At 31.3% G+C, this 12067-nt stretch overlaps 1 protein-coding gene across 1 annotated transcript; it reads left to right on the forward strand.

Annotated features, from left to right (window-relative positions):
• Positions 1 to 34: 34 nt before the first annotated feature.
• On the forward strand, positions 35 to 4926 carry LOC123923152 (coronatine-insensitive protein 1-like). The gene is made up of 3 exons (XM_045975816.1): positions 35 to 968; positions 2959 to 3430; positions 3892 to 4926. The coding sequence occupies exons 1-3, from the start codon at positions 472 to 474 to the stop codon at positions 4726 to 4728; spliced, it is 1806 nt and encodes a 601-aa protein (XP_045831772.1). The 5' UTR covers positions 35 to 471; the 3' UTR covers positions 4729 to 4926.
• The last annotated feature ends 7141 nt before the right edge of the window (positions 4927 to 12067 follow it).

Consider the following 12067-nt stretch of genomic DNA (forward strand, 5'->3'; position numbering starts at 1 on the left):
ATATTATGAGAAGGTGGAGTAAATTTTTACTAGTATATTTCTCTCATTCTCACTTATCTTCTGCCACCCCTTAATAGCATTAATAATTAATAATAGTAGTAATAAATTCATAATTAATTCTACTAATACATAGAGTAATATTCCGGCATCTATCTTTTTCTTCTCTTCTCTCATAGTATTTTTTAGGGTCCAATTCATTTCTCTTCTCACAACTATCACCGTCCGATACATCTTTCCTTTCCCAATCTCAACCGTTAATTCTGTCCCGTTCCCTCTATGTATTATTCCACACAACCATTTCCTCTTTCCTTCTCCGATTGGCCCCGTCGGCGGTAACCTTCTTCTACCTTCATCTTCATGCCACGTGTCACTCAATCCAACGATTTCACTCTCGATCTGTTACAACTAACTACCAAATAAATCCCGAGATCTTCGGTAACCGTTTCAATCCATCCGTAACCGTTTTCGGTTATGGAAGAAAAAGACACGTGTACCACCGTCATCGGAAGAATGAGTGCAAGATTAACCGACGTAGTTCTCGACTGTGTGATGCCGTACATCCACGACGCAAAAGACAGAGACGCAGTTTCACAGGTCTGTAAACGATGGTACGAGATCGATTCATCAACTCGAAAGCACGTGACGATTGCTTTGTGTTACACAACGACGCCGGATAGACTCCGGCGACGGTTTCCTCATCTTGAATCGTTGAAACTGAAAGGAAAACCTAGAGCGGCGATGTTTAATTTGATACCGGAAAATTGGGGAGGTTTTGTTACTCCTTGGGTTAGAGAAATTGAGAAGTATTTTGATTGTTTGAAATCGTTACACTTTCGGAGAATGATTGTTACTGATGATGATCTTTCGATTCTTGCTCGGTCTCGTCATCAGAGTCTTCATGCTCTTAAGCTTGAAAAGTGTTCTGGATTTTCTACTGATGGACTTTACACTATTTGTCACACTTGCAAGTAAGTAAACTAGTTCCGAGTTTTGTTCGCATATTCATCTTTTAAATTTTTAGCAATTTTGAATTTGTGTTGTTAGATGTATTCTATTAATTTGAATGAATGTTGTTTTTAGTTAAAAAAATAATAATTAGTGGAGAATTGTGATAAAGAAGATCTGAATTAAAACTTTGATGATGAAAAAATAACACTATAATAATTAATTACTATTATTGAATTATTTCTATTTTTAATCATTTGTTTTATAAAGAGAAAATTCCCTGTTCTGTTACTGTTATGTTGCATTTCAGATTTAGTAAAAAATAAAAAAAGCTGCATTTCAGATAATTTTACTATATATTAACTCCAATTCAGAATCCTTGTATTGTCCAATATAAGTAATCCTTGATATTGCGGGGAATTGCGATAAAATGAAGCTGACATCATATTCTTTGATGTCATGATTGATGTTTAAATCCGAACGTGAGAATGCAAATTTGTTAAAATTCTTGAAGTAGAGTTTTGTTGTCCATATATATGTTTGTAATTGATGACTCGTGGGATTAATATTTTTTTTGGGGGGTCAAATAATAGTTGGAAATTCACCTCTTGAGGTTAATAAGTGAGAGATCTGGGTTCGAACACCGCCCCCTGCATATAAAATGCAATATCCCTACTATATGAGCTATGTTCACAGGAACGACTCGTGGGATTAATCTACTTAGTTGCGTGGGGATATTCAATATATACAAAAAAATAAACTGTTATAACATGAGGAGTTCTATTATTTTTACATGGGTGGGTAGACATGCTTTTTCGAGTTTTATTAAGATTATAAGATCTTAATGTCAATTGTCAAAGTTAAACTAAGTTGGCTCATTTCACACTGCTGGAGTTCTTACTCCTGCTAGTGCTAATTAGAACAGAACATTTTTATGATTGATCATTGATTGATGAGTAGGACTGAAAATGATGGAATTACTAAAATTGTTCAATTGAGTAGGACTGAAAATGATGGAATTACTATAACTGTTCACTAAACCTAAGCTGTGACCAATTCCTTATAACCTGTTAGGAGTACAATCATGGAAGTCCTTGTAATCTTGTCTTGTTTGAAAATTCAAACTTGACTTTTTAGCTTGATCTAGATGATACAACCAATCCTGTACTATAGCATTCATTAAAAAAAATACCTTACAATTTGTCCTTTTGTCTTATCCTCTACTCTCTAAATTTTGAAGGCTCTCTTGTATTGTTTGATTTGGTCTTCTCTATTTCTTACCACATTGCTTTTTATTGGATTTTTATTACCTATGATTCAAATTTATGGTGGTATATGTCAAGTTAGTGGGAACTGAGAAGTCACCAAGTGGCTTAACTAATATACTTAACTTCTAATACTTGCACATCTAATTGTATTATTGTATTTGTGACACTGCTTTATTCTCTGACTTGCCACCAAACACCTCTCAGCCTCATTTTCCAAGCTGTATTATTCTAAGTGTATACTCCTTTCACTCATTAATCACAGGCTTTAGGTAGTCTTAAAGATTGCAGCTAATTTAAAACCTCATTTAGTGCCCTTTTATGGATTTGCTCTCAGTCCTTCTAATTAAGTTTTTTTGTTTTTTTTGCGGGGGAGGGTAGACGTGAGTTTTTTCAACTTTACTGGGGTCTTGTTTGGATAAACAGTTTAATTTAGCGCTGATCATATAAGTGCTAATATCTATTTTTATAACGAAAGATAAAATAAAGTCCAATCGTTTTCATAAGCTATTTTCAAAAGTTTATAGAAATAAGCTGAATATGGTATATGGGCATGTCGTAAGCTAATTCTATTAGCTCTTCCAAACAGTCTCATTAATGTATATTTCAGTAGTAGTTGAGCTCAAATAAGCTGATCCAAACATGCGCTTTGTGTCGGTCATTTCTTCTTGGAACTTGGAAGTAGAAACCTATGCTTGCTGATAAATCAGTGGTTACTAAATGATGACTGAATTTTTCTTTCTGGCAGGAATTTAAGAGTCTTGTTTATGGAGGAAAGCTCAGTTATTGAGAATAATGGTGAATGGCTGCATGAGCTTGCTTTGAATAACACCGTTCTTGAGACACTGAATTTTTACTTGACTGATATTAACAATATCAGAATTCAGGACCTTGAACTTATAGCGAAAAACTGCCCCAACTTGGTCTCTGTTAAAATTACTGATTGTGAAATCTTGAATCTGGTGAACTTCTTTCGATATGCATCTTCTCTTGAAGAATTTTGTGGAGGTTCCTACAATGAAGATCCAGAAAAGTACACTGCTGTATCATTACCAGCAAAGTTAAATCGATTGGGTTTGACATATATTGGAAAGAATGAAATGCCAATTGCGTTCCCTTATGCAGCCCAATTGAAAAAGTTGGACCTTCTCTATGCAATGCTGGATACGGAGGATCATTGTACATTAATCGAGAAATGCCCTAACTTGGAAATCCTTGAGGTAAAAATTCTAGAACTTATCAAGTTAAATTTCTCATCCTTCAAATTGTTGCTATGATTCTTTTAATCTCGTTTGGTGGTCTAATTTTAGTCCTCTAGCCTTCAAATTTTATCAACCAGGCATAAGTATATGTATATTTCACGCGAAGTTTTAAACTGTGGTTGCAATTGCACTGTTTTCTTTGATATTGTGGATAAGTGTTGCCAATGCAGCCACAATATTATAGTCACGGAAGCCTCCAAAATCTTTAGGCAATCTTTCGGCCGTGCTTGCTGACCGCAATAAACTATGATTTTTAAATAATGAATATGCATACATATATTGATTTGAATCTTTGGTTGAACAAGGAAACATGAAACTTTAAAATTAATAAAATACAATGAAGTGGATGTTAATTTGGAAGGGTAAAGACTACATATGAAATGTTAATAATTAACCAATAATCTTTTCCTCATGGACAGTCAAGGAATGTAATTGGAGACAGAGGATTAGAAGTACTTGCTCGCTGTTGTAAGAAGCTGAGAAGGCTAAGAATCGAAAGAGGTGATGATGATCCAGGAATGGAAGATGAAGAAGGTGTTGTTTCCCAAAGAGGACTAATTGCCTTATCACAGGGCTGTCCAGAACTTGAATACATGGCTGTTTATGTATCCGACATCACAAATGCATCTCTAGAACACATTGGTACTCACTTGAAAAACCTCTGCGATTTTCGCCTTGTCTTGCTAGACCGAGAGGAGAGGATAACCGATTTGCCACTTGACAACGGTGTGAGGGCTTTACTGAGAGGTTGCGAAAAGCTTAGAAGATTTGCTCTATATCTCAGACCTGGAGGCTTAACTGATGTAGGCTTAGGCTACATAGGACAATACAGTCCAAACGTGAGATGGATACTTCTCGGTTATGTTGGCGAAACTGATGCAGGGCTCTTGGAATTCTCCAAAGGTTGTCCAAGTCTACAAAAACTTGAAATGCGAGGATGTTCATTTTTCAGTGAATATGCATTAGCTGTTGCTGCAACTAGATTAAAATCTTTGAGGTATCTTTGGGTACAAGGATATGGAGCATCATCTTCTGGGCGCGATCTTTTGGCAATGGCGCGACCCTATTGGAATATTGAGGTGATTCCTTCGAGACGTGTGGTTGTTAACAATCAACAAGATGAGTCTGTTGTCATGGAGATGGAGCATCCAGCTCATATTCTTGCTTATTACTCCCTTGCTGGACCAAGATCAGATTTTCCTGATACTGTTATACCTTTGGATCCTGCTGCTGCACCATCATATGTTAACACCTAAAGTTGTATTTGTATATACCAAATTTCCCCCCTTTTTTGAAGTCCTTTTTTCTTTTTATTTCATTTGAAAATGTTGTATGTTTTTGAAGTGTTTCTTCAGCTAGAGGGTTTCAATTTTCACTGCAAAATTCCTAGATATTAGTATTGTAATAAGCTTGTATTCTTTCTTTTTTGTAATTCAGATATATGCTTCTACCAACTCGTGCGGCTAATTGTTTTTACCCATTGAAGATGCCCATTTTTGTGAATATATAAGGTTAGGATTGTTTTCATTTATTATTATTGTCCTATACTTGTAGCTTCATTAGGGTATATCAATGGATTTTTCCCACACGAGTGTTAGATTTGCTTCGTTTGGACTATTCTGATTGAAGAAATTAAGTAACCTCAAAAAATAAAATTAAAATATAACATTTTTAAGGTGGTTGTAGAATTAAGATTTTTGCTTTATGAAATCAACAACACATGCTATGTTTGGGTTCATCAACACAACAAGCAAAAATATCTTTGGCTTTAATGCACTTTTAATCCCCCAAATTTGAAAAATCTGAACTTTTGATATTTTAAAAGACAACTTTTTGATCCCATATTTTGAAAAATCTGAACTTTTGATCCCCTATTTTAGGTTTTTCTGAATTTTAGTCTCTGAATTCAACTTTGTCAAATTTTTGCTGTTGTGTGTCAAACTCATTAGTGACGTGGAAGTGTTCATGTTGACAAAACGTTTCCATGTCTTTAATTTTTTTTACATCAAATATTTTAAAAATATTAAATAATAAAATAATTAATTAATAATTTTTTTTAAAAAAAAAGTAAAATTAACCTCTATACATACATATAATTAAAAATTCTTACAAAAAATATATATAATTAAAAATCATTAAATTACAAAAAATAAATTAACGATTGAGAACAAATTAATGAACGATTGAGAGGGAACGAACAAAGACAAATGATGTTACCACGAGCATGATGATTTGTATTTCTGATTTCTTAGGGTTTCATGATTTGGGAACCAACGTTTGCTTTTCTGACTTATTTGAGTAATTTACTGTTTTTTAGTTATATAATAATGTTAAGAGGTTTATTTTAGTTAGTATTATATAATGTAAAGAGGTTTATTTTATTGTTTTTAATTATAATTAATTATTTTATTGTTTTAATACTTTAAAATATTTGATTTTTAAAAAAGATTAATGACATGAAAATGTTTTGTCAACATGAAATTGTCACGTCTTTAATGAGCTAGACACATCAGCAAAAATTTGATCAAATTGAGTTGGGGGACTAAAATTCAAAAAAATCAAAAATAGGGAATGAAAAATTCAGGTTTTTCAAAATAGGAGATAAAAACGTTAATTTTTAAAATAAAGGGACCAAAAATTTAGATTTTTCAAAATAAGAAGATAAAAAATGCATTAAAGCCAATATCAGTGGTTAGTTTTGCAACCACCACACATTCAATGACATGTAACCCAAATGCCCAATACGGCTGCATTTAAAAGGATCAAAGACTTATCCAAACATAAATACTACAGGGTCACTTTACATTTAATTAAAATCAAATTTTCATCCGAGGATAAAAAGGTCATGCTAAACAGTGCCCCCGAGGCACTAATTAAGCATACTAAAAAAGGAAACAAATGATAAAGTTAATGATGAGATAGAATAACTTTTCACATCATTAAAACATTGAATGCACAATTTACGAGATAAAACTTCTATATTTGTATCCTTAATTAGTGTCCCAGGGGCACTGTTTAACATTTTCCGGATAAAAAACACGTTAAGATTTGTCATACATAACTTTTATTCTTTTTTAACCATTTTAAAGTAGGTGCTCCTACAATATCAACTACAATAAACATCTGGTGAGTCGGAATATCCATAAATCATCAAATAATTACTATCTTCCCATTTCATATTTACGGGAGTACATAGATTAAAAAGTTTGTTCTGCATTGTTATGTCATGTGTTGTGTAATTGTGTTGTTCTATCCGATACTTATCCTTTAACAGATCAAGTGCACCCTACAATCACTGTATGCCCCTATGAATTTCAAGAAACCACAGCTATTCTCTATCAACTTCTCTAATAATGCCGCCACACCTCCGCCAATCTAAGATTTTTAGAAGTTCCGTCGGTATTAAGCTAAGCCTGATCCATCCCTCTAAAGGGTACCCCTTTTAGTATTAGTTAGTCTCTACTAGATGTTGATTTATATCCATTTGCTTACAAGCTGAATTATATTCATGCACTCTCTTAGAAACTAGCAGCCACGGTTTGTAAGGTCCTGAAAAAGATTTGTTTCTCCAGATTCATTTTAATATACATTCATAGACCTTTGAAGGATAAGTAGTCTCTTGAATCCCATTTTAATATACATTCATGAACAGTTTTTTTATTAAACACGGTACAACTAAAATTGTGTTGTTTGATTTTTTATTTTTCAGCAAATCAAACACACTGTATATTCTTTTTCTTCATATTTTGACTCCTTGTCAACACAATCAAACTAAGTCCAACCAAAACATGTTCCCCAAGAATTAAAATTGGTTCTTCAACTTGGAAAATTTGATAAATATGCCTAGTGCATATTATATGGTCCTTAATAAAAAATGTATTGATCATTTGAGTTTAAAGTTAAAGAAATGTGCAAGGTTCTCTAAATTTTGTTGTCTTTTGAGACATTTCGTTCGAGTTATCTAGCTCAATGTAATCGAGTTGTCGTAAATTTGAATCAAATCAACTTCAAGTTAAAAAAATATTTATGACAAAATTGAGTTGAGTTTCGAGCCGGACAAATTCATATTGAGTTAAACCCAGCTCAACTCAATTCAGCTCTACTCATTCTCCACCCTAACTTTTGCCATCAAAACTGACTTCAATAATTTTCTTAACTTTCACAAACTTGGATCCCTGATTGAAACTAATTAGCTAATTTGGCAATTCAATATGAAATTCAAACATATTAATCTAATATCTAATCTAATCTAATATCTATCTAATTTAATATATATTAAACTTAAAACCATTGATGTATGAAACCTTAATTGGCTTACTAGTCATGTCCAATTTCAGTAAGTGTGCATTAATATATTGTTAGTACATGTGTTAGAAACTAGAAAATGATCATTCACAAAAGTAGCTACATACATTTCATGAGATGAGAAGAAAAGCTTCGAGTGCAGGGGCCAGGGGATAGGAATTGTTTAATTTAAACTATTATTAAGATTATTATTTTAAGGGAGGATTGTTGGATAAAATTGTAGTATTTCCTTAATTAACTATATTAGCAAATAGATAATTTTGTATAGGAAGATTTTAATTTTTTTTTTATAGATTGTTGTTAATATATTATGTTAGTAATATGGTTTGAATCCTCCTCATTCTCCATCTCAAATTCTATTTAATATTCTAGCTCAACCCCTTACTTAAGCTTGCCTTTGGTAGTACTTATTTTCCCAAGCTCCTAGGACTAGGAGGTACCATATTTTTTTGGTATTAAGTACTATGTAGTATTTATGTGAAGTTCAGTTTTTGAGAAAAATTGTGAGTCAGTTTAGTTCCTGAAATAAATAATTTGTGACAATTTAGTGTTTATATTTTTCGCACTTCCATCAAGTTAGTTCATTTAAAGTAATTAAGAGTTTTTTTTTATATAAAAAAGCAAGAGTTTTAAGGACATCAAGAAGACTCAAACCTAATAAGATCTTGAAAGGAGCAAATTTCAAGGACCCAATCCTTCATCAACAGGCGAACCCATGTGGGTTTTACTTTTATATATTAAAATTCTTTTCAGAATTTATTATTCATAGTACCTAAAAATGCTTAAAAATATTTCAAAATTTATTTATTTTTCTTTGAAATATATTTTCTTTTATATTTGTATCATCTTTAACTTTATTATAATATTTTATAATTTTTCAAAGATTTCAAGGAAATGTGTATTTTAATTTATTTATTTTTATGGTAACTGATTTATTTATAAATACACATTTCTTTTCTCTAAACTTTAACTTTCATTACCTCTCATACTAAATTTGATTTTTACTAAATGATCATCTTATTTTCTCTTCTTTTAGACTTTTTTCTTCTTTCATTTCATTTCATGTCATTTTCTTTATCAAACAAACAAAGTGTAAGTATATATAGACTAAGTTGTTCCAATTTATTTTTTCATGGACTAAAAGTTTATTTTATTTTTCTCAAGTATTAAATTGAACTCACAATTTTTTTCAAAGACTAAAATAACTCTCCACACTTTATATTTTTTATATGAATTTGATCTCTCTAAAATGATCAACTCATTTTAAGTAATAACTAACATGAAATTGTTAATATTTTTGCAATAGAAAAAAAAAATACAAAATCATGGAGGACAAGAATTAAACTCCTTTATAAAAATCTAGTGTATCTAAAGTTATATCTTCTTTAACCTCAACAGGGGCGGACCCAGACATGAATTATCAGTGTGGCTAATTTTTTTACGCATTACTGAAAAATATTCATCGTTATCTTAATAATTCAGTTAAACAACGAACAACATATGAAATTATTATTAATACAACATGTGTATCTAAAAAAACACCAATAAACAAACAATTCAGAAAATTTCTATTTAAAAAAAAAGAAATTAACAAACTATATCCAGAAAAACACAAAATTTCTATTCGAAAAAAAGAAAAGACTATAACTTATTGAATATATGTGAAATCATACATATTACTATTCTTTGATACATCACTAGATTCTATCTTGGATCAAAATATATAGAACCCAAAATTTTACTGGCTTATAGTTTATTTTGATAAACTAATTCAATTAACTTAACTTATTAATTTTTATTCCAATTTTACTCATATCTTCTTACTTGAAAAAATTAAACCTATTGTTTTATATCATTTCATATTTATATGTCACAATCGTTAATTTTACAAAATACTACGAATTCAAGTATTTTTGACAAACATAGTTAAAGTTGATTATTATACAATTAAAATATGGGTCATGCTAAACAGTGTCCCTGAGGCACTAGTTAAGCATACTAAAAAAGAAAACAAATGATAAAGTTAATGATGAGAGAGAATAACTTTTCACTTCATTAAAACATTGAATGCACAATTTACGAGATAAAACTTCTATATTTTCCTTAAAATATATAACTTAAAATAATACACTATGTATAACAAAAGAGTTGAAATCATCAATAGGAGACTATAAACTAATATTTGCACTAATATTAAACTAATATGTATTGAGAAACTTACGATCATTAATATTTGTATAAATATGTATATAGAATAATTTAAAATTATCTATAAAATTATTATTATTATTTTTAAAAAATATTTGGGCTGGACCGGGCTGGTGTAGCTATAGCCACACCAAGCCTCACATAGGTCCACCCTGACCTCAAGTGATGTACTTTTGAACTTTAAATCTAACCGGTGTGAATTTAAAATCACCATGTATTTTAGAAATATCATTTTTTTTTTAAACGGTCAAAGTTAAATTATTAGTGTCAGTATTTTTTACCTTATTAGAACTTGAACCGGAAACCTTTATACTCTTTAATTCTCTGCACCTTTAGTTGAAACCAGTTAATCCTTTGGTTTATAAATGTCATTAGAGGTGCGAGGAACGTTTTCATTTTTATCATTTAGATAATTAATTCTTAACAATATTAGGGAGCTCTGTGATCCAATTGGACCATTGATATTTCAAATAGTGTTTTCATTGTTGAGAAAAATCCATGATTCTAACCCATATTTGTGCATGTCTATCTTTGTTGCTGGGAATAAAATATTTGTCAATTGAGATAGACATAAAATACTAGGCTTGAGATCCTAAAGACCATATTCTTCAAAGTTCATCAATTGATGCAAAATATAATCCAAAGAGACCATTATCTAATGATATCATATCATCCTCCATTGTTGTTACGGGTTCCACAATTTAGTGACTATATTTTTTGTTTAATAAATTCCTTATAGTTAGAGGACAAGTGCTAACATGAACCAACCACTTGAATAGTCGTTCAACTTTTGGTAATGTAATTCAATCATGAAGGTTGTCCTTACAGCCGAGCCCGACAACACCATTAGCATATTCTTCTTTAATGATTTTTATTGAGATTACATCGTGTTGGGCCATGTGGAAGAGTCTCATTAGATTGGATCATCGTATTTGACTAAGAGCAATCAGACAAGTGAGATTGGACACCACATCTTCGTCCAAAACCTTAAGACATTGAATTTATGAGTCATCTCATTTATATGTTGTTTAAAATCAATTTTTCTAACCAATATATGACTTTAACTCACACTTGAAATCCACTTGGGTTTACCTAGTGGTGTTAGCTTTGGTCCCCACTCTGCCTTTAAATGGGCCCCCGCAAGTGGGTGGTGGGATTGATCCTCTCGGATTAGTCGATCCTAGAGCCGGATATCGTGTTTTACAAAAAAAACTCACATTTGATATATCTCAACATATCGCTCTTAATATAGGGTTTTGACTTTTGACTTAGATTAATATCAAATCATGAATAAATAATTGAATTACTAATATGTAGATAGATATAGTCATATAGATGCTGATTCTCACCAAGACTAGATATACATTATAGTCTATCCTAGTTCAAAAATAGTATGGAGTTCTCAATGTGCACTCTTTATACCAAGTAACAATGTTTCTTCATCATACAAATAAAATGGTAGACATTGTATTGTACTATGTTATTGGGTTGTCTAGGAAAACAGAGAATAAAAATAAAGTATGATGCTTTGTGAGACTAAAAAGAAAAAACACTAGCTGACGAAACAGTACTAGTACTGCCACCAAAGAAAAGTTGATTAAAGAGTACACAAAAAATAAATATCAAAGAAAAAAAAAAGACAAAGTTTGATTGGTTGAGAATCATATATTGATAAAAGAAATAAAATGTGATATTGTGTGAACCATATTGGCATATGCTTACGTGAATCTACCAATATTTCTGACCTAATGAAGCATGTGATTCTAACTAAGTGGAATGCAAACTCAGATTCTACTAAGAAAGTGATTCTCATAAATAAAAATAGACAAACATGGTCAACCTGGCCATATTGCACTCACAAAGAAAATAAATGATTAATAGTAACATTTTGAATGGCATTACCAACAGTAAATTGGTTTAAGTGGTAAGAGTTTTGATCTCTTTAAGCACGTGATTAGAGGTTCGATTTTTGGCTCACATGTATGGAGAAAATTCGATTGAAAGAGGAGAACAAACTGTGTATCCCACAGATTCCCCCAACATAAATTAGTCATCATTAACGACATTAAAAACTTTGTATCA

Source organism: Trifolium pratense, linkage group LG4 (assembly GCF_020283565.1).
Source record: "Trifolium pratense cultivar HEN17-A07 linkage group LG4, ARS_RC_1.1, whole genome shotgun sequence".
NCBI classification, from domain to species: Eukaryota; Viridiplantae; Streptophyta; class Magnoliopsida; order Fabales; family Fabaceae; genus Trifolium; species Trifolium pratense.

Bases quoted from the DNA above. Each gene is read 5' to 3' on its own strand.
- LOC123923152 (XM_045975816.1), top strand. From the start codon at position 472: ATGGAAGAAAAAGACACGTGTACCACCGTCATCGGAAGAATGAGTGCA. The intron at 969-2,958 runs GTAAGTAAACTA...TCTTTCTGGCAG, and splicing joins ACTATTTGTCACACTTGCAA to GAATTTAAGAGTCTTGTTTA. The intron at 3,431-3,891 runs GTAAAAATTCTA...CCTCATGGACAG, and splicing joins CTAACTTGGAAATCCTTGAG to TCAAGGAATGTAATTGGAGA.